At 39.9% G+C, this 24,368-nt stretch overlaps 1 protein-coding gene across 1 annotated transcript in view; it reads left to right on the forward strand.

Annotated features, from left to right (window-relative positions):
* The window catches only part of ak5 (adenylate kinase 5), a 294,513-nt gene that overhangs the window by 85,778 nt on the left and 184,367 nt on the right, over window positions 1-24,368 (forward strand). The window contains 1 exon segment of the mRNA XM_034183075.1: window positions 1,685-1,798. Within this exon segment, the coding sequence (XP_034038966.1) occupies window positions 1,685-1,798 (114 nt within the window).

Raw genomic sequence — 24,368 nt, forward strand, 5'->3', positions numbered from 1 at the left:
TCAGTTTAGCGTTATCACAATAAGCTTTTCAGTTAGCGGATTAGCTGCGACTGAAGCTAACCTTCACCACAGAGTGAAGATTCTCTTGTCAGTATTTAAATCTCTCTCTAGTTATATGCATAATCTTTAAAAGCATAGGTAGGCCATACCACTATTCCCATATAAGGAAAAGAGGTTGGGAGGGATTTTGTGTCTTAAAACCCATGAAAGACAGAAAGTATTTTTTTTTTGTCAGGGGTAATTATACTAAGCTTTTAAATGGTGGCCATATATGGGACAACATCATTCCTGTAGTGCTGTTGATGTTTCAGGTATAATTTTACCAAACCTCCAGATGGAGGTGCTTTACAGAGTAATAACACACTATTCCTATATATAGGCATTTGGAGTTGGAATCGATTTTGTAATTTCAAAGTCATGGAAAATAACAATTTCAGTGTTTCAGGTGTAATTCCTTTTTGATCTACACTCCAAGTACTTTACAAAGATACCTCCTATATATCCATTCACACACTCACAGACCGATTTCAGGCTGCTGCCGTCCAAAGCACTCCTCTGCTTTGCATGGCAAAGCATGCATTTCCTGTCCCGAATAACACACCGTTCCTATATACTTCAAATGTGTTGGAACAGGATATGCATGTTTAAATTTGTGGAAGACACCAATAGATGTATCAGGTGAAATCCTTCAAAACTGCAAGAAGGTGATGTTAAATAGGTGGACAGACAAACAAAAACATATCCAGATTTGAGCTCCAGGCAGCATGAACCCAGCAAACATGATGGCCGCTACTTATAAATGGAATGGGAAAGTACAGTAAAACTGGGATGAAAGAACTGATAGAACATGTTGCTGGAGATAGAGACAAATCTTTATCGTTGTTGCTGCAAATTAGTGTTGTTACCTCAAAACACTGCTTATAAATGTTTACAATCCTTCTTATTATAGTTAGCTGGCATTTTGCAACTAATATCAGTTGCACACAGTCCACATGACAAGGGAGAAATCACAATATAAGAGGAAATGCGCAACAGAAAGTAAAACCAGAATTAAGGAACATATGTGGTGTGGCTGGGGATAGTGCCAGAACTTTTCTTTGGTACTACAAATTTGCAATGGCGAATTCTAAACATGGCTTGGAAACATTTTGAATCCTTCTTGTAGTTACCTGGAAAATTGGAACTGACATTAACCAGAGGGATTATAATTCTTATCTCAAAAATAAATAAATAAATAAATACATACATACATAAAATTACTAAAATAAAATTATTTTAGTTAGGCTACATTCTTTAAGAAAATTAATCAGAGCCACAATATACGCATACCTTTCCATTCCTTGTTCTCCGAGGACATCTTCCATTCTAAATTCTTAGCTTACCATTATTTCCTGCCACTGCGATCTATCTTCAGATTTCATTTTGAATCCTTTGAAACACTTGTTTTGAACACTTTCAGGGACATGAAAAGCTGCACATCACATGCTTTGTTGAAAATGGGGAAAAAACAGGTACCTGCTGAATGGTTCAGGATTGTACATCAACCTATAAATGTCATAGTTACAAGCTACAGTCAGTATGTTGCTTGTTTTTAAATGCACCTGCAGATACAGAATTTAGACATTTATATACAAACCAAGCCACTGAACAGTAATTTTTAATGACCTCACTGTGTATTTTAAAGGAAACCACGATTACTGAGATCAAGCAGAAGATTATGAAGATCCCAGATGCCAATGGGATCGTCATAGACGGGTTCCCTCGTGATGTTGGCCAGGCCTTGTCCTTTGAGGACCAGGTAAGATTATATCATGCATTTTGAAGGAAATTTCTTATAAAGTTGAAGCTTTGGAAAAACAAAGCAAATGCTGTTGAAAACACTACTATCCAGCGCTCTAGTTGTTACACTCTGTGCATTCCTAGCTGTGATCACACAGTGAGTTTGGCACACAGACTGATTTATGAGGTTATTTTGGATCTGGAAAAACGCTGTGAGACAAGTTGTCTGTTTATTGACATTAGTTGCCTGGTACAAGCCAAATATGTAAACATGGTTGCAGGCCACACACGGGAGCAGTTATATTAGTTTTTTATCTCCCGTATTATGGGCACTAATGCCTACTGTTAAAATGTCAGTTCATTCAAATCACTTTGGCATATACTGGGTGTAATAAGCAGCATGTAGGGGTCACTGTAACTACTTTTAGACTTTTCAGTGTGTTTTAATAAATGTTTAATTTGAATTAAATAAGTGATGATAATGTAATACTGGTGTTATTTGCAGAGGTGGGTAATCCCACCTTCAGTGAGTAAAAGTCCTACCACATATTTGTTCCATCCACCCGCTAAACCAGCTGATTGCAATTAGTTGAGCTTGCAAGTAGATGAGCTAATCAGTGAATTCACCTGTTTTAGGTGCACCTGTAGAAACAACACATGGTTGGACTTTTACTCATTGAACCCGAGGTCACACCACCTTTATTTGAAATTTATGTTGTTCATTTATTTATGCATTTATTTCATCCAGGATTAAAGCTACAATGTGTAGGATCCCGGGGTGTTTATTCATAGAAATGGAATATAGCCTTCATAACATCTGTTCATTAGGGTAAATTTTACCTGCAACAATGAATCTGTGTGTTTCTATAAGCGTAGAATGAGCCCTTCATATCTACATGGGAAGATGGAAGAAAAAGGACAAAGAATCATTTCTCATTCACTCAAAGCACTCGAAGAGTATGTTAAAAGTATTTTGGAGGTTAAGTGAGTGTCTAATGGGGTGATGAGTGTGAAGTTGGAAATTTAAGGGGTGATGATGAATATCATCAGTGCATATGCCCTACAGGTAGGTTGTGAGATGGAAAAAGAAGCTTCCTGGAGTGAGTTAGATGAGGTGGTGGAGAGAAGAGTGGACGTCAGTGGGCAAGTTGGTGAAGGGAACAGAGGTCGTGAGGAAGTAATAGGTAGATATGATATCAAAGACAGTAATGTGGAAGGGCAAATGGTAGTTGATTTTGTCTGCACACCACTATGACAGGTGTTTGACCTCCTCCCTGTACCAGGTCTCGTTGTTGTTCCTGATAAGGCCTACCACCATATTGTCATCAGCAAACTTTATCAGGGTGTTGGAGGAGTGAGTGGGGACACTGTGCATTACATACGGCATCTTCAGTTTTTATTAAGCAACACATTTCTATTCAAAATGGTTTCACAAGCAAATATTTAGTGGTGTTTGCATGATAAAATATGTCAGTTTTGGGTTTTCAATATGAAAGTATTTGGAAGCTGTTCTGTTTGAGACTTTTGATAATGAAACTTTCCTGTGTGCTTTAACAGAGATACTGCACAGTGTTTTTGTACTCTGTATTTTATTTGTGTCCACATCTTTTTTCTGCTCCCACAATATTAGCTGTTATCCTGCATATCAAGAAGATGTTTGTCATTACTGACCCTGAAGCCTTCAAAGAGCTCACTATCTCCTTTTTTTAATGAAACTGGCTTATTGATCTTTCCTGTGTGCCTGTCTTTGAGCCTGTGAATACCTGCTGGCATTTTAGGTGTTTTGACGCATTTCCTGTGTATCGATTAGACATTGCGTGTCAAACAAACTCACATCATCACTAGCAGCTCTATAGTGCTATTAGTCAGGCTGTAAGAGGTAAGAGTCACAAGGACCATTAAATAAATGGCTTTTTATGTAAATGAGTTATTTAATGAAGATAAATGATAAAACCACAGGTGTACAACCACAGTTGTAACAAATAAAGCATGGTAGCAGTTTTCTAAGCTGGAGCCCTCTAATGGAAAACCAACTTTCACAGCTGAGTGGCCAATTGTGTGACACAGTGGTCAATTGCCTTTAGAAGGATTGATGCTCCTAGTTGTGTTTAAATGCACTTCTATTGATCATCTTTGAGATAAGTGGTCAATGCATTTTGGACTTGTTAGGGATTGGAGTGGGTTATTTAGGTCAGTGTTTTTTTGTTATTATGGTCCAAATTTGTGGAACAGGCTGCCTGAGGATTGAGAGTGTTTATATTTTTAAGAGCAAACTTAAGACTTGTCTTTTTATGTTGGCTTTCAAAATTAATTTTACCTTTTACTAGTAATCTTTAATGAATTTTAGTGAATGCTGTTTTAAAGCACAGAGCTAGTGCGTGCATGTGTGCGTTGGCATGGGGAGGATGGTTAGGTGGGGTCTTTGGCACCATTATATTATGAAAACACTTTGTGTTGCATTTTATTTGGGTGAAAAGTGTTCTATAAATAAAGTTTGATTGATTAATTGATAAAGGCTGACCTCGTACTGATGGATTCAAATGTTAAAGGTGATGGTTTAGTGGTTAAGAGTTGAGCTTTAGACTAGAGGTTCCTCAGTTCAAACCCCAACCAAACCAGACCATCACTAAAGCCTCGGTCCCACTGAATAATAACCATGAATAATGGGTGTGTCACCGATTATTTGAAGAATGTTCCACGTTTTAAGCCATCATGTATCCGCTACTAAGGTGCCTCTATGTGCCTCTCTGTACCTCACATGTGCCATGTATCAGCCTCTAGTGAGCCACGACCGACCTGTCATTTGAGCCCCGTCCAGCCTCGAATGGCTTGTGTCACCATATATGATCCACGTCAAGCCACATATGATCCATGTAGCGCCGTGTAACACAACGTTGGTGCACATTTAGGCATGGGTTTGGTCCAAAGCTCCAGCCCTCCCACAGTTGGTCCCTTTAAGTGTGGGTTTTCAATTCACAGCATCCATTCAAGATGCTGTCACATTTTTTAAATGCAGTCCAAAAGCAGACGCTCCTGTACAGTCTGGCGGGTGTGCGCCATGTGTCAGGCTGCTATCCACCTGTGTTCCAGAGTCATTAAATGCACCAGACCAGCTAGAACCGAACCACGGGTTCCTGGACCACCACCTCTGTGCTTCCTCTCGCTGGCTTTATTTCTTTTGACACCGTGATCCCACTTTTAACTTTGTGTTCGTCCGTTTATGTCTGCAAAATTGCTCTTTTCCGCGCGTTGCCGTTCTGCATTCCTGGACACCCGCCTCTGCGCTCCTTCTCACTGGCTTCCTTTCCATCTGTGACTTGCTGGCTTTATTTCTTCTGCGGCTTTAAACACAGTCATTTTCACACTATGATCCAACTTTTAACTTTGTGTTCATCCATTATTGACTGCAAAATCATTTAGCGTTCTGCCTAAATGCTAGTTTTGAGCACGAGAAATTGCGTCAGTGCACACACACAGCAGAGCTCCTGATCCATTAACAAGATATTAAATGTATCATAGACATACTTTTACAGTTGATTATATAGAATGAATGAGCATGCAACTGTTTTACCAAGCTATTAAAATAAAAACATTACGAATAATTACCTTTTAGCGGCTTCAAATCCGTTCTCCACGTCATGGAGCTGGAGAGAGGGAGGCAAAAAGCAGGTGGAATTGTGTGCGCAAGAGGGCTGAGCCTCTCCAAAAATAGCTTCTCCTGGTCCTTGTAGCTGGTAAGCGCTTGGATAATGGGCTTTTACAGCCTCATCCTCACCACAAACATACCTCTATAATCCGTGTTAGTCCTCGTAGTAATTCGTACACAAACTGCCCCACGTTGTTGTTGCTAAATTTTGAACATCTTGAAATTAGTGCCACACTCAGAGATGAGCCTCATTAACTGAAGATGATGCCTCTAAGACTCTCTCAGAGCCACTATTCTCTCGCTGGGGGGGAAGGAGCCTGAGCTTGTGCGGGAGGTTGAGAGATACCGACTAGAGATAGTCGGACTCACCTCCACGCACAGCTTGGGCTCTGGTACCCAACTCCTGGAGAGGGGCTGGATGCTCCACTTTTCTGGCGTTGCCCACGGGGAGAGGTGGAGAGCTGGGGTCGCATTGCTTATTGCTCCCCAGCTCAGTTGCCATGTGTTGGAGTTCATGCCGGTGAATGAGAGGGTCGCGTCCCTACGCCTTCGGGTCGGAGACAGGTCTCTCACTGTTGTCTCGGCCTACGAGCCGAGCGGCAGTGCAGAGTACCCGACCTTCTTGGAGTCCCTGGGACCACAACCTCCTTCCCTCAGTAAGAGCATTGAAGATGGGTCATGGCTGGGTCTTCCAGCATGACAATGACCCCAAACACACAGCCAGGGCAACTAAGGAGGGGCTCCGTAAGAAGCATTTCAAGGTCCTGGAGTGGCCTGGCCAGTCTCCAGACCTCAACTCAATAGAAAATCTTGCTTAAACTCCAAACCTGAAAGTTCTAGAGAAGATCTGTATGGAGGAGTGGACCAAAATCCCTGCTGCATTACGTGCAAACCTGGTGAAAAACTACAGGAAACGTTTGACCTCTGTAATTGCAAACAAAGGCTACTGTGCCAAATATTAACGTTGATTTTCACAGGTGTTCAAATACTTATTTGCAGCAGTAACATACAAATAAATTATTAAAAAATCATACATTGTGATTTCCAGAATTTTTTTTTAAACATTATGTTTCTCACAGTGGACATGCACCTAAGATGAAAATTTCAGACCCCTCCATGATTTCTAAGTGGGAGAACTTGCAAAACCGCAGGGTGTTCCAATACTTATTTTCCTCACTGTAGATGATAGATAGATAGATAGATAGATAGATAGATAGATAGATAGATAGATAGATAGATAGATAGATAGATAGATAGATAGATAGATAGATAGATAGATAGATAGATAGATAGATAGATAGATAGATAGATAGATAGATAGATAGATAGATAGATAGATAGATAGATAGATAGATAGATAGATAGATAGATAGATAGATAGATAGATAGATAGATAGATAGATAGATAGATAGATAGATAGATAGATAGATAGTAGATAGATAGATAGATAGATAGATAGATAGATAGATAGATAGATAGATAGATAGATAGATAGATAGATAGATAGATAGATAGATAGATAGATAGATAGATAGATAGATAGATAGATAGATAGATAGATAGATAGATAGATAGATAGATAGATAGATAGATAGATAGATAGATAGATAGATAGATAGATAGATAGATAGATAGATAGATAGATAGATAGATAGATAGATAGATAGATAGATAGATAGATAGATAGATAGATAGATAGATAGATAGATAGATAGATAGATAGATAGATAGATAGATAGATAGATAGATAGATAGGACCCTCTTCATAGCCTGATGTGCACCTGCTAAACGACAGAGACCACAAGGGCTGTGAATTGTCACTGTTACATTTCCCTTCCCCTCTCATCATATTTTAATAGTTTTTGCAGTTAGGACATCGATTACATTTCGATCATGGATCAAATATATTTGGCAGAAAAGTCAGTAAATATGACCAACTTTACAACACGGAGTCAGAAAAAGAAGCTCAAATGACCCGCAATTCATGAAGGAAAATTGCATGTACCATAACGTTGGTTTGGAAGATGATGATTGTATAAAGAAGTGCAGCTCACTGAGGAACAAATTAATCCAAAAAAAGCCACTGTTCCTGTGGTAAATTGCAATAAGATTCCCACCAACGCGACAGAGAGCTTTAAAAGGGTCATGCGCACATTGATGTCATTGCATGGCCACGGTGTTACAGAGCTGGAGAAGCATAAATCAGGCTTTAGGATTTTAAGGTACCACTCCCCAGTGGACATAGAAAAGAGTGGCTCGACCAAATGTAAACTTTTTAATGCACATAATGCGCTTATTTAAGGCAGGCATTAATTTTTTTGCAGATGAATTTTTTTTGGCAGGTCCCTATTCAAGGTCAGGCGTTTATTCAAGGAAATACGTGCGCCTAATTGGTGCCGGTGGCACCGACCGAACGGTCCCACCTAAAAATCGGTCCATCCTGCCTTCACTGTGCGTGGGTCATCAGTCGCGGTTCATGGATTATCACCTCATTTCTGCTTAAAACTGCACACCAGTCATCATCTATCTTAGCGACAGATATCTGAAGCTTTTGTACAGCAATCTCCACATAAATTCTGCATTATTTCATCATAAAAGACGGAGGAATTAATCAGAGCGCCGCAGCTACACGAGCTGCTAGCTGATGCATTCATTGCACGTCAGTCATTTCAAAGCGTCACCCAGTATTGCCTCGTTTCTGCTTAAATCTGAATTTAGAATGATTTAAGAGGTTTTACCTTGTCATGTGATAATTAATAATCCCATTAATCCATTTGATCACTTTGGGTGCAGAGACTCTGTCTCAGATGAGCTGCTGAGCTCAGAAATGACACATGCGCAGTGGAGGCAGGGCAGACCAATTTTTAGGGGGGAACCTTCAGTCTGCGACACCGGGGAGTCCCCGTAGATCGTTCCACGCCTCCTGACTGCCTCCTGACTATTTATTGAAATTTGTCCATTTGTAGCCACGCAGAGTGATTTCTCTTGTCTCCATTGATTTCCTGTGTAAACACTTAAAGCAGGTATCTCCCCATGACTTAGTGTGCAAGACTTGAATATCATTGGTCTGGTTAACTGTTACTCAAAAAATAAAATGCTGTTATTGGTGGAATCTCATAAAGCAGGCATCTTGCGATAGTTCAGTATGCAAGACTCACATGTCATTTGTCTGGTTAACTGTCAAACAAAAAAACAGTACTGCTATTGGTGGAATATCTGACATAACGCAAAGATTTGAGAGAAAATTTCACAAACACCTTCAGCTGACTCTCTGTTCATGTGAATCGTGAGGAGGCGCAAGAGAGAAACAAAGCCTGGGGACCATAGAACTATTTTGTTGTTTTTCGTGCCATCTCTGGTGGTATCCACCATCTGTGAAAGAGCACCATCACAACCTCCAGGATGCTGTGCTCAGTGACCACAGTGGGGAGGAGGGATGCCAAGCAGACGGAAGAAATAAAGCTCACTGTAAATAAAGAGATTTTCATTGCAAAAACAGCTCAAAATTTATTTATGTGTGAAAAAAAAATTAAAGTATAAAAAAAGCACTCATACAAATACAACATAAGCAAGCAAGATCGATACTTGCACAGAAGTTTATTTATTTATTTATTTAATTTATTATTATTAATTCATTATTATTATTATTATTATTATTATTATTTTCAATTTTTGGGCCACCAAGCACAGTCTCATTTTTTCAGACAATGTTTTTCCTTCATCTTCTGCCTGAAGTTGCAGGAAATGGCTTCCATTGGTATTTAAAAAGGAAACATGCTACAGCTTCTCCTCTCTCTCTCTCTCTCTCTCTCCTCTCTCTCTCTCTCTCTCTCTCTCTCTCTCTCTATATATATATATATATATATATATATATATATATATATATATAAACTGAGCCTGTGATCACTGATTGGTTGATACATTTAGCCAACACAAAACATAACGTGTGTGTTGATTTTTACATATAAATGTGTATTTGTAAAACATGTCATTTTTTTTTTCATTTGTTAAAAAAGCATTTGCAAAACTGAAAATTCTATTTAAGTTGTGATTCAGCCAGGCAGCAACAACCGTGTGATATAACCAGACGTCATTCACACTGCCATCCAGTAGATGGGTAAAAATGCATAGAACACTGCCATCTACTGGATAGCATATTACATACTGGCATATTATGTTACTATGCTTTTTACTTTTTTACTCTTTTACTATGCTTTGTAATCTTTTAATTCATTTTATTTTGTTTTCTGAATTGTTTTGTGTGAAGAGCCTTGAGGTGACTGTTGTGATTTTGCGCTATATAGAGTGAATAAATTGAACTGAAATTGAGGCTCAGTTTACCCATAATGCAGTTGGGCATCTGTGTGTGTTAATATGTTCAAAACTTCAGAATTAGTGCATTACTTTAAAATTAAAAGATACGTGTTATATTTTCACTTTGTACAAATGACTTCACATTAATGTAGTTAACCCCTTAACGCCCGAATTTATATAGCTGTATATAAAAAAATGTTTTGTGTGTGTTTTTGCCTTAAGTAGATTATTCATTTCACTTTTGCACAAAAACTAGATAGTAATATTGGGTATTCTGGTAATGACTTTATGTTATAATGTTATAATAATAATGATGGTATGTTGCAGATTTGCGACAACGGGCATACAGGTCAATTTGGTAAGTTGCATATTTGAGTCAGAGATTGTAGCATATATGCGACGATGGGCGTTAAGGGGTTAAACTATCTAGATTAATTTGGTTTATAAATCAAAACCATAAGTCAAGCCTGCTTTCCTTTTCAAGACGTCTGCCTCACGGGTGGCCCACTGTATGCTGTCAAGGTAAATGACGCTTTCCTACAGCAGTGGGCAGGGCGCACGAAGACTGAAGCGCTGACTCATTGGTTGTGCTTGGGTTTGTGATCACCCTTGATTCTATCAGAAGCGTTGGTGGTGTTTAAACTCAAAATTGATTTCTCAGTAGCTGAGAGTGTACTGAAGACAGTACTGAAAGTTGGAGATTAGCTGTAACTTATATATATGTGTGTGTGTGTGTGTGTGTGTGTGTGTGTGTGTGTGTGTGTGTGTGTGTGTGTGTGTGTGTGTGTGTGTGTGTGTGTGTGTGTGTGTGTGTGTGTGTGTGTGTGTGTGTGTATAAACCTCACTGATTCCAAGAATAGGGGCGCAGTGAAGGGAAAACAATGCATTGTTGTTACCAAATGCAAACAAACATTGTGTCATTGTGCCACTAAAGGAAGTGCTGAAGTGGAGCCTGAATGGAAATATCAAACAGAATTACACAGTCTACAATCCATTGGGCCAACAAGAGCCCGGTGTGTTGATTGATGTGTAGTTGTGAACTCCAGCAGAGGAAATAAGATGGTCTTCATCTTGAATTACCATTTAGCGGTAGATGGTTGAGTACTCTGTCTCCTCATCCTTTCAATTACAACATGTAGTTAGCCCATTAGTGTAGGCAGCTGTCACCCAATCAGTTTATTAAAGCAGTCTACTGCACAGTAGAGTTAAAAATATGCACCATGTTTCCTATTCTTCATTTCTACACAGTACACAGTACTTTTTGTACATTGCTGTGCCTCTTGTACAGTGTTGCCACAGTTACTTTTAAAAAGTAATCCAATTACTGATTACTGATTACTCCTTGAAAAAGTAACTTAGTTACTTTACTGATTACTCAATTGTAAAAGTAATTAAGTTAGATTACTAGTTACTTTTTTAGTTACTTTTCCCAGCTGCCGACAACAACCCTCTGCCACCTCAACATGACAATGATACCTGTTTTTCCAAAACTCACTTTATAGTCACCCTTTCTTGACTTCAATGAAAATAAATACTTGTTTTATAAAAAGTAAAATAAACACCTCTTTCTTGACCTCATATTTAACTGTTGACAGCACTGTAACAGTAAAACTTGCAATTTCGAACCTACATTGTTTATAAATGTAACTATTAAATTCTAACATTTTTCTAACATTTAAATTCTCTCTAAACATTTTACTTGTCGAAATTATTATTATTTTAAGCAATATTAGTAGTTGTAGTAAAAAACAGCTTCAAAACTGGACCTTTAATCTAGGGGTGTTGTGAGGGGGGGGCACATCCCTGCCCCACTCCCTCATTCCATCTGGATTCGCCCCTGCTTTGGCGTTTGAGCACAAAGAATGGATAACATTTATTTATGCAGAAAACATGACCAGATTTACAGGTAAGAAAGTTTTATTGCATTTTCACATCATGTGGTCCTCAGAAAGAGAGTTTAGGTGCATTTGAGTGGAAAATAGTGTTAGTTGTTGACACGTCGTGGAGGATCAGCTGTTTTTAACGACCAGATACAGAGCGGCTCAGCTCAGAATTCTAAATAAAGGAGGAAAAAAGTATAAAAATGTCTTTGTAAAGCTCAGTGCAGGTGTGCTGATCACCGCGCTTTAAGAGGTGAGGACGAGTCGTAGCTGCTGCAAAAAACCGTGGATGAAAAGCTCACAGCTCACTTAAAGTGGTCAGTTCAGTCGAACCCCGACCTCCTGCCCACGGACCAAGTTTAATGCTGCTATCGACCCACAATGAAAAATAATAGTAACGCACAGTGACATGGAGAAGTAACTTTAATCTGATTACTGATTTGGAAAGATTAACGCGTTAGATTACTCGTTACTAAAAAAAAGTGGTCAGATTAGAGTAACGGTCAGATTAGAGTTACTAAGTAACGCGTTACCGGCATCACTGCTCTTGTACTGCTCAAAAAGGACCCATTTCCACCCTGGACAAGCTTATGACACAGCTGACAGATATGGCGTGCTGGCTGCAGATTCCTTGATGGATTTTCGTGATCGTGCTCCACCAGAACATGATTTATCCTTTAAATGTAACAGTCAGGGGAGAAGCTCACTCTGGCACATGAACAGAAGCACAAAGACCTCTGCAAAAAACTGTATATAACTAATTTATAGTGTTATTTGTGATCACTTTATGGTGATTCTTGGTGTGATGATACAGTATTCTTAGTATGATGGCTTACTGCTTAGCACTGATGCCTCACAGTAGAAGGTTGTGGGATCGCTCGCCCATTCTGTGTGGAGTTAGCATGTCTGTGTGGGTTTCCTCCTGGTACTCCAGTTTCCGCCCACAATCAAAAACATGTTTTTTAGGGTCTGTTCCTTTCTCTGCCCCTGACCAAGGCATCATCTCTACATCTAGAGTTGGTCGCCGGGCTGTGGCTGCCCACTGCTCCTAGTGGCTGGATTGGGTCTAACTGTAATTAGGATGGGTTAAATGCAGAGGACACAATTTGCTGTGTGTATGTAGAATGACAATATAGGCCCTTCTTCTTCTTCTTCTTCTTCTTCTTGATAGTGTGTATACGAGATCTGTTAGAAAAGTATCCAACCTTTTTATTTTTTGCAAAAACCATATGGATTTGAATCACGTGTGATTGCATCAGCCAACCTTGAACCTTCGTGCGCATGCGTGATATTTTTTTAAAGTTTTTAAAAGTGAAGCATTGCGAATACTTTCCGGATGCACTGGATATGCTTCCACAACATGATACGAAATTAGGTTCATAAGGTTCTGGGGTTAAATAAACTAGACTAGTAAATATAAACAAGAACAAGGTTAAAAAAAAGAATAAAAAGCATGTGGCCAAGGCACTATAATTCATTTGCAAGAAGCAACAGTGCCTTAGTGCTCTACGAGAACTCAACAGCCTCACAGCCTCTGGATAGAAGCTGTGCCTCAATCTGGTGATTCGGCACTTGATGCTCTGCAGCCTACTGCTTGAAGGGAGAGGAACAAACATTGTGCTTTGCCACGTGTGCGGGGTCTTTTTTGATTCTGGAGGTCCTTTCTGTGCATCTGTTTATGTATTTGTCTGCGATGGTGGGTAGGCTGCCTCCCACCTGTGTGGCATTCACAACCCTCTGCAGAGCAGTTGCCATACCACTCAGTGATGCAGGAGCACACAACTCACAACACTCTCCACCACGCACCTATAGAAGTCCACCGGAACAAAACTGTCAAGTCCAGCATGCCTCAGCGTCCTGAGAAAGTACAGGCGCTGATGTGCCTTCTTGACCAGGGCTGAAGTGTTGTTGCTCCAGATGAAGTCCTTGGTGAGGTTCACATCCAGGTACCTGAAGTTGTTGGCTGCTTCCACAGCTGCTGTTCTGGTGTTTTGCTCTGTGCTCTTCTTGAAGTGCACAGTCATAACTTTCATCTTCTTCACGTTGATGCAGAGGTTGTCTCTGCACCAACCTTTCAGGTCCCACCAGTAGCAGGACTCATCACTGTCAGCAACTTCACTATATGACAGCATGGGTGCTTTGCTGTGCAATCGGAAGTGAGCAGGGTGTACAGGAGAGGGCTCAGCACACAGCCCTGCGGGGAGCCAGTGCTGAGAATAATGGAGGAAGAGATGATAATGTGGACCTTTACAGACTGCGGCCTGTCTGTTAGAAAGTCCAGGACTCAGTTGCAGAGAGAGGTGCTCAATCTGTGTGTTTTGGGTTTACGCACCAGGGTCTGTGGTATTATTGTATTGAAGGCAGATGTGAAGAGCATGCAGATGTAGGAATACCTGTTCTCCAAGTGACTGAGGGCAGTGTAGACCACATGTGTGATGGTGTGGTCTGTTTATCTATTTTTGCAGTAGGCGTACTGTGTGGGTGCACAGTGATGTCAGTGTGGTCCTTAATGTGTGCCATGATCAGCTTCTCAAAGCATTACATGAGTATCGGGGTGAGGGCTAGCGGCCGAATAGTCATTCAGGCCTGTCACCGTGGAACCTTTGGGGATGGGGGATGGTGGCAGTCTTTTGGCATGTGGGGACAACTGCCTGAGACAGAGAGGTGTTCAGGATGTCTGTCAGCATCTCAGACAGCTGGTGTGCACAGTGTCTTCATAGCCGCCTCAGGATGTTACCCAGGCCTGCAGCTTTGCAGGGGTTGATCCTCTGGAGGGGGTCTTCCTAACTGCCCCTGGGGTGACTTTGCTTAGTGATGTGGTCAGTCTAGAGCTGGTGGGGGCACTTGAATCCTCAAACTGGGCGTAGAAGCTGTTCAGGGTAACTGGGAGAGAGGGATCCCCAGGACACTGTGCATTCCTGGTGTTATAGTCTGTGACGCACTTGATACCCTGCCACATGCTGCATGGTTCGTTGGAAGAGAAGTGGCTCAGGATCTTGTATCATGGTGAATTGTTAGGCTAATGGTAGCAGGAATTGATCGCTTGATTGCTTGGTTTCAGATCACTGTTCATCCTGTACTGTTGTGTGACTTGTAAACGATCCCATTCTTCTGAATGGTTCTTTCATAAGGATGTTGGTTCTTACAAAGGACTCCGAGTCCTACTGTGGAACCGTTCATCTTATCACTGACAAAATGTCACAATCCACTGTAACCCTTAGAGCCCTAAGAGTATTTTCTTGATATTTTCATACCTTAAGTAATTCCCTTTTAAGGCACTTTATTTTATAATAATGCCCACGTGCTTCATATCAAAATGTTCAGAACAGTCTCAGCTTTCTGTATGTTTGATATATTTGTCTAGAAGACTGTGAAAATGTTATCTTTTAATCAAAATATGATGAAATGTTGAACAGGACATGGGAGAGTGCCATTAGGACTATATTTAAATCAGATCCACTCCTTTCATGTGAGTCAGAGTGGACAGTCTGTGACAGATGGAGAGGCGGGTGAGGCAGCAAGCAGAAATGAACCTTTGTAGTCTTGTGGGGACACAAGTGTCATATTACTGGGGTGTGGTTTATAAGCTTGTGGAATTTGGGCACTGGAGGGCTTTAAAATACATTTGCTGCCCAGGTTGACTGGATTTAATCTGTGACGAACCCTCCGCAAACTTGCAAAAAGGCTCTGCTCGGTGCATGTGTGTACTCTTGCATGTACCTCAGTTCTGCCCTCTGTCAAACAGAAAAATACAGGCATTTCAACTGTGTTTGAGCTGCAAAAAAAAAAATCCATCCATTCGAACAGCTCAAAGAAGTGACCGGAACAACAAGGTCTGGGTCTTTTCATGGAGTTGAAATTCCCAACACTATCACATGCTCAGCTACAGAAGCGGCACAAAATAATGGGTGGAAGATTCCAATTCAAGTCAGTGATATATATGTCATTGTTTGCTCATGTGTAAATCATGAAGGAATTTCTGATGGGTAGGAAAAAATATAAGGAATAGACAAATGGATGATGGGTCCATCTTATAGCCAATATTAACTTTCAAAAAAGGTGTACAATATGAGCTCTTCAACTAAATCTACTGTCACCTGAACAAGTCATCATTACCTATCTCTATTGTCTCTGTTAAATATTTTTGTCTTAAATTTTTCTAAAATTTGTATTAAAATATTTTTAAAAGTTCTTGTCATTGAACATTGATTGTCTGTGTCAATGAGAAAAAACAATGTAATTCTGGTCCATCTGACGTGACTCAGTGCACGTTCCCTGAACGCTGCCCAAGGAGACAAAAGAAATGAGATGAGATACACAGCTGGCTCATTCACAGTGAGAAGGATTTATAATCACGCAGTACACACGACGTCTCAAAAGAGCTCACAATTGATCTATTACTATGGTTATTATCAGCAGTCCCAGCTGTATCAAATGCAGACGAGCTTAGATGTGATTAAACACCTTCACTTTGCATGGCTGCATCAGTTCAGGCTGCGCACAGAGGGAAGAAAACATAGCAGGTGTCTAAGATGCCTCAGTGGGGAAACATTAGATTTAACAATCATTCTCACATTTGAGACGTCAGCAGGTTTTTAAAAAAAAAATTAAAACATTGCTGAATTGCACATCTTGTTGGATTTCATAGTTACAGATGTCTGAGTCCAGCTTCTATTATTTAATTACTACATTGTTCTTTTGTTAAACCTGCATAGATCACGTTATCAGACAAATTAATTAGGAGACATTTTCTGATCAATGAATTCTGCTCAATATTAAACCAACTTGCTTTGCATTGAACCATTACATCCCGAGTAGTGACCTTCACAGAGCCGTATGGGCGTCTGTAATTCAGTGATCATGGACTTCTGACTAATGCTTTTTTTTAGCGACACCTACAACCCCAGTTCCAATAAAGTTGGGACGTTGTGTGAAATGTAAATAGAAACAGAATACAATGATTTGCAAATCCTCTTCAAAATATATTCAATTGAATACACCACAAAGACAAGATATTTACATGTTCAAACTGATAAACTTTATTGTTTTTGGTGCAAATATTTGATCATTTTGAACATTTACATTTTACACAATGTCCATCTTCATTGAAATTGGAGTTGTAGTTAATATTCTGAAAAGTGCGATCCTTTTTTTGTTTTATAGATCCCACACCCCACACTTGCCTATAATGTGAGTTTTGGTGCAATGTATGATCATCTGAGGACCTGTAGTTTCCATTTTCATTAGACTCCCCCTCACCTCATGGTGCTACCTGCCCTTTCCAACATCAGAGCAGCCATTTATGTTCCGCTCCTGTGAGTTGCGACATCCAACCCACTCCTCTTTTTATCACTGCGGGGAGAGATGCTCTTTCCCTTCCTCCTTCTTCCTCCCTTTTTCCTTCGTGACTGTCCAGGACAGAAGTGGCAGTGTTACTGTTTGCACCTCTATAACTGCACATTCAACAAATCATTCCTTATTACAAAAAAATATAACACAATGCTAAAATACCCACAGCTTTGTCTTCTTTTAATTTGCAGTTATTTAATTACTTATTAGGATCCTATTGTCTTACATACAATTTGTACAAGTTCAATAAGCCCCCTCTATCATAAATAAATAAATTAATAAATAATATTTTTTGTTTTAATGGTGTCTGCAGGAGGGTGTGTGTATGCGTATACATGAGCTTTTGACAAGCGTGGAAGTTAGCTTTGAGTTAGCAGATATTAGCGTGCATGCTGACGTCCGCGAAATGTCTTGTAAATTACTCCAGAGGTGTTATCAGGTTACAAAAACAGCATTTTCAGTATTAGAAGTGTTTATTTCACACTAGCTTTTATGTAATATATGACAAAGAGGTTATATTTACACACAAATGGAGTTTGCAGCTAACTAGACCAGCCACTGATGTCATGGTACCGCTCTACTCTGACTGGCTGTTACCCCCACCACTCAAAAAAAAAAAAAAAAAAGAACAAAATGAAACAGAATGTGACATTTTAACCTCTTAAAATAAGTCAAGGTTAGCCATGTTTGAACTTGTCTAAGGTCTGTGTCCCAAGAATGCTCACTATGAATTTGAAGACTCTGGCGGTAATAGGACTGGACTTGTGCTGAGCACAGACAGGCGCAAAGTCTTTGCAATAACTGATGGCCATATTTGATGGCCTCAGGTAATAATTCATTTTCACAGTGTTACAGTTATTTCTGAATTAAATGCTGCACATAATTCTGTTTAATTGTAGTGAAAAGCAAATATTCTTTTTGAGAGATTAATTATTGCATTTTGTAAGCCATTCATACACTTCTTACAGGACTATCTTGAAAGTGCCATTTGTGGGAGCCTAAAGGAGCCATACTATCTGCCACTTGAGCACTGAGCATTCGCCAGTAATTTGTACTGTGGCATTCAAACTGGCTTCATGTAGGCTTGATCAATTTGGTTGATTTGTTAGGAGATATTCACTGAAGCATGTCTTTTATCTTTGATACTATATTTAGAAATAAACGTAACCACCTGTGGTGGTGGTGGTGGTGGTATGCCGACTGAACCATGCTACTACATTTGGATTTGAATAAACACAATATTGGCAGTTATGCTTGAAAAACCTAAAGCTGGAAGGTTGTGCCAGCTTGTGTGGACAATATCTCAAAAACAACAAAGGCCATTGTCATGTAATTCACCCCATTAAAAAAGCACAGAATGAGGATGAACTGATTAGTTGTTGGTAATTTTGATGCAACAAGTCAACAAGAAGAGTAACTTTGTTTTGTATGTGTGATAATCCACAGTTGTGTTTTCCACCTCCTCAACACTGGGAATGTCATGCTGGTCAGTGCGCTCTGCCACTGACAAGTGGACAAGCAAGTGAAGCGGACCCCCCTTCAGGCTAAGAACCACAGGGATAAACATGATGCCCACTACATGGACAAATATAGGACAGAATATACAACAAAACAGGAAAGTAAAGCTGTAATTAAAGAATAGACAGAATGTGTGGCTGGTGATGATACCAAAACTTTGTCTTTGGTAGTTGGTAGTACAGGAATCTGAATCAAAAGCAAGACCTGCAGGATGGTTCACAAATGTGCATTCACATCTGATTATGAATCTCACATTTAAAAGTTATCACTGTAAATGCTAACATACAAATGAATTAAGTATGATAAGTGAACCAAACTCAGTTTTCATCAACCTGTTATGAACACTCATTTTAAGTAAGTAAGTAATACTTTGAGACTGGAAGACCTGCTTTACTTGATGTTTCTCATTTAAGACAAATTAGAAAAAATAATTTTTCATATCCAGTGTCCTTTGGGGCATTCTTTCAGACATGCGCAGATCTGCCTCACTTACTTTGCGCATTCCTGCCCACACACGTCCATGGTGAGCCCGTGTTTGGACCACCAGTGCTCTCTCCAACCTGTTTTTCACTCATTGATGATAAACTGTCTGGAATTAGTTTGGTTTATAAATCAAAACCATAAGTCAAAACTGCTTTGCTTTTAATGTCCTATGTGACATGCCAGTACTGTTCCATGTTGAAAGTAAAGGACTTGTCCTTACAACAGTGGGCAGAGCGCTCAAAGACAGAAGCCCTGACTTGTTGTTTGTGTTGGATTTGTGATCGCCTTTGTTTTTCCTCAGAAGTGTCAGCGGTGCTTAAACGCAAAAATGGCTTGTGTAGCTGACAGTGTACCGGAGTCAATACTAAAAGTTAGCAGTTAGCTGTAGCTTCAAGAAAATTAAATTGACCTGAATATGAAGGATGAACAAAACTAAAGAGAATTACGCTGTCATTTGTGTACTGGATGCTCACAGTAAATAAGTTACTGTAATCTAATTTATATGACTACTGTAAACTCAAAATAAACAAGTTACTATAATCTAGGTTTTTAAGTTTGAGTACTGCAAACTCAAAATGAATAAGTTACTATAATATAATTTAACTTCATTTGAGTACAGAGAACTAACAAAAAATTAGTTAATCAAATCTAATGTATCTAAGTTAACATAAATTACTTTTTTTAAGGCAACGACTTTGCTTTTTTTTTTTAAGAAAAGTCAAGTTATTTTATTTTACAGTGCACAAGGTCTATGTGTGCACTGTGTGTGTTACTTATAATTTATATAGACAGTTTTTGTTTATTATTTTTTTGTGGAGTTGATGAGGCGTTCATGATTGGTTGCAATAGGGCTGAAAAAAACAAGTTGATACTGATACACACAAACTACAGCTACTACTAGGTAAGAAATTAGAAATTAAAACCATCACTATTCAGTAAATCTGGGATACCAAGAAAGTCTCATGAAACCTGATCATGCATAAATTAAAACTTCTCTGACATTCAAATTTGGTGACAATTCAATAAATTCTGGTCAAGTTATCAAGGGCACAAGAAAGTGACTGACACGTATACAGACAGAGTGCAGTTCTATGTCTGTCCCCCTTCTGGACTTTGTGCCAGCTCCCACCTGTCAGTAGATCTCTAACTTCCTGGCAGGCAGGACACACCAGGTGAGGCTGGGGAGGAACACATCCAGCACACGTACAATCAGCACTGGCACCCCTCAGGGGTGTGTGCTCTCCCCACTGCTCTTCTCCCTCTTCACAAAGGACTGCATCTCAGGGAACCCCTCTGTTAAACTCCTGAAGTTTGTGGACGACATCACCATCATTGGTCTCATCCAGGATGGTGATGAAGCTGCATACAGACAGGAGGTGGAACAGTTGGTACTCTGGTGTGGTCAGAATAACCTGGAACTAAACCCCCTCAAGACTGTGGAGATGATAGTAGACTTCAGGAGGAACCCACCATCACCCTGCCCCCCATCCTCAACATCATTGTACCTTCTGTGGACACTTTCCAGTTCCTGGGATCCACCATCTCCCAAGATCTGAAGTGGACCTCCCACATAGACTCCATCAGAAAAAAAGGCACCGCAGAGGATGTACATCCTCAGACAGCTCAGGAAGTTCAACCTATCCCAGGAACTGTTAATCATCTTCTACACATCCATCATCCAGTCTGTCCTGTGCATCTCCATTGCTGTCTGGTTTCCCAGTGTCTCCAAACATGACAGGCACAGACTTCAACGAAGCGTCAGGTCTGCAGAACAAAATTCATCAGAGGCAGCCTGCCCTTCATCCAGGACTTATACCGGCCCAGGACCAGGAAGGGAGATGGTAACATCTCTGCAGACCCCCCACACCCTGGACACACTGTTCAAACTCCTCTCCTCTGCTCGATGTCACAGAGCTATGTACGTCAAAACAACCAGACATCGGAACACTTTCTTCCCACAGAGCATCACACTGATGAACAACTTAACCTGCCAAAAAACTCACTCATTCATATGCCTCATGTACAATTTAACTCCAATCTGTTGTCAACACACTTTTTTTTCTATTATTGCACATTTTATTTTACTTGCACATTTTATTTGCACATTTTATTATTGTGAATTATTCAGTGTTGAGTGCATATTTATACATGCCGTACAGAGAGAGTGCAGCTCAAACTGAAGTCAGATTCCTTGTATTCTGTGTATTCCTTGTACTTAGTGAATAAATGCTGTTCTGATTCTGATAATACAATTGAAGGCCTGTGTTAAAAAAAATCATCAAAGTCCCACAACTCTGTGATTTTGCATGTGGAAAATTTCTTGGTGTAAACTACATTTAGGTCTAAAAGGACTCCTTTTAGGGCAGCACGGTGGCTTAGTGGTTAGCACTGTTGCCTCACAGCGAGAAGGTTGTGGGTTCAGTTCCCGTGGCCTTTCTGTGTGGAGTTTGCATGTTCTCCCCGTGTTTGCATGGGTTTCCTCCAGGTGCTCAGGTTTCCTCCCACATCTAAAGACATGCGGGTTAGGTGGATTGGAATCTTGTCCTTAGGTGTGTGTGTGTGGGTGTGTCTGTGTTTGTTTGTCTGTTTGTGGCCCTGCGACTGACTGGCGTCCTGTCCTGGGTGTACCCCGCCTCACGCCCTATGACTGCTGGGATAGACTCCAGCTCCCTGCGACCCTTAATTGGACTAAGGGGTAGAAGATGAGTGAGAGAGGACTCCTTTTAGACGTCTCTAACATAATGGCAGACATCCATATCTGGGCTTCTATTTGATCAGGCTTAGTTAGACTGCGTTCTCTGCGACATGCCAAATGGGGGGACATTGGCACACCGGGGCTCATATTCATTGAAAGAAACAGGGACAGAAATGGCAAATATCTAAGCATGCAGTGGTTTTGTGCTTTCTGAACATTTTTAGAGATAATTCTAGGCTCAGTTAAAATAGAAGAGATTTTCTTTGTTATTGTATATACACACAACAAAATTTGTCCTCTGTATTTATCCCATTATAATTATAGTTAGAAACAATCCAACCACAGGGAGCAGTGGGTAGCCACAGTCCAGGTCAAGAGACACTGCTTTCTGCAAGGGTATTGAAAGTAGCCTCAACCTAATGTGCAGATGTTGATGATGGGAGGAAACTCACAAGGCCACAGTGAGACTATGCAAACTGGAACTGGGCATTAGAGGAAGTGAACCCTGGGTACTGTTCGTGTAAGGCAAGACTGCTTCCCACTGTGATGCCTGCATTATCTTATTCCCGAATGTCAGGATGGATGAATGGCTAAAACTCCACCCTTTCCATCTCAGCTGTCAATCTGTGAAAAGCAGCTTCCTGCTAATGCATTATACATATGTGTTTGCCAAGTACGTATGGTGAAATGTATTTTAATTATGTGCTGCTTTAGGTCAATTTGTTTGAATAAGTCAGTACAGCACCATTTAAATGTCATGGCGATGGATGGTGAATTTAGAGGAAATGACCCCTCCAGGCAAGAGTTTATGGAGACAGATGGAGACATCTGATATAGCCTGCAGTTTCACATGCAAGTAAGGCAGAAGTGAACAAAATGAACCAAAGGAAAACAGTCAGAAGCAGCACGGTCTCATTCCCATTACGTCAAATAGATGATATAACACTGGTCTTTCAAACATGAATCATAACTGCCTTGAAATAAATAGTCCTCAGTAAAATATGCACTTCAAACATTTTTATGACCTTTCAAGAACTTTATATTTGAGGAAAAGTACTTTAAAATAAGTTTTTTTTTTATGTATTAGGATGGAATGCACCTTTTGAGTCATGTGAAAGAATTGCAATAGCAATCACTTGAAAGACGCTGTGTGATAGTGATGTGCAGGTCAGCCCGTAAGCTGCAGGTGCCTGTGGGTTGACCTACGGGTTGGATGGATGTGGGCAAGCTTGGTCAGAAAATACTGTAGGTGCAGGAGCAGCCAGTCAAAATGACAAAGCACAAGAAGATTTCCATCAGGTTTCAACCGATTATGAGCATTTTTAGATGCCTACTGTCTCAACCACTGACAACATATTACAGCAAGAGTCCACAAAAATATTTTAAAGGCCTGACTAAAGTGTAATATGTGATCTTCAATAAGATATTTTCATGAAAAAAGACACAAATGTGTAGTTAACTGCATTGTGTGTGTGTGTGTGTGTGTGTGTGTGTGTGTGTGTGTGTGTGTGTGTGTGTGTGTGTGTGTGTGTGTGTGTGTGTGTGTGTGTGTGTGTGTGTGTGTGTGTGTGTGTGTGTGTAAAAACACACCTTAGATGTGGTTTGACTGAAACAAATAGTCATTCAACTTAAAGAAAACAGGGATGAAGTGGAGGTTTAAGAGTCACTAGGGGCTCACAGGAAACATTTATTTCTATATGTATTTATTTATGTTCATTGTTAGTTGGTTTTATCTTTTCTGTTGTGTTTTGTTTTATCAGGTTCTTTTGTCTTTTTCTCTAAAATTGTATTGTAGCATTATTACTTATTTTTACTATTATTGTTGTTCTTGCTATTATTAATATATAAATAAAATAAAGGTATTACAATTTGTAATACATTTGACTCTTTTACGACCACAAACACTGAGCCATTAATTATTATACAAAAAACAAATGCACACAAACGTGCTGAGATGCGAACATCTTAATGCTAACTTTAGCATTGAAAACGCCATAGACATGCTAACGTGTTAGCATCGGTCCCGTTTTTAAGTTATAAAATACATCTATCAACTGTTTCAGAAGACCATAACAGGTCAGTTTAACATAAAAAAGATAAATAATACTCACAGACATATGCTCTTTAGGGTTTTAGCTGGGAAAATTTTAAATAAAGCAAAATAAAACAAAGAACCAATGAAGCAGTAGATCGAAGTGCTTCTTCATTGGTTCAAGATTCAAAGGAAAGCTGCGCTGCAGAAATGGTTGATTATATGGAAGAAACAAAGCAGTTGCGGTAAAACAAAGTTATTTAGCAACTAATCGATGACTAAATTAGTTGACAACTATTTTAATAATCGATTTTAATCAATTAACTCGATTAGTTGTTTCAGCTCTACTAAACAGCTCTCCTCATGCTGTCAGATTCCATTTGGGATGTGTGTGAGTGTGTGGCAGCGTGCCGCCTGTGCGCCTGGGCTAAACCATTGTACAACTGTGCAGGGTGGGAAGGGCCCTCAGAGCTCTTTCAATATTATTGTTGGAGCTGAATTATGTTTTGCAACATTTATACATTCATTCTAATTGTATTCTTTTACAACATGAATTGTACGGAAATTAATAACATGCAACAGGAAAATGTATTTAATGCCAGTTTTTTGTGGGCTCCCCCATGCTCTGCGCCCTGGGTACATAGTACCCTTTACCACCCCCACCCCCCCAT

Source organism: Thalassophryne amazonica, chromosome 12, assembly GCF_902500255.1.
Source record: "Thalassophryne amazonica chromosome 12, fThaAma1.1, whole genome shotgun sequence".
NCBI lineage: Eukaryota > Metazoa > Chordata > Actinopteri > Batrachoidiformes > Batrachoididae > Thalassophryne > Thalassophryne amazonica.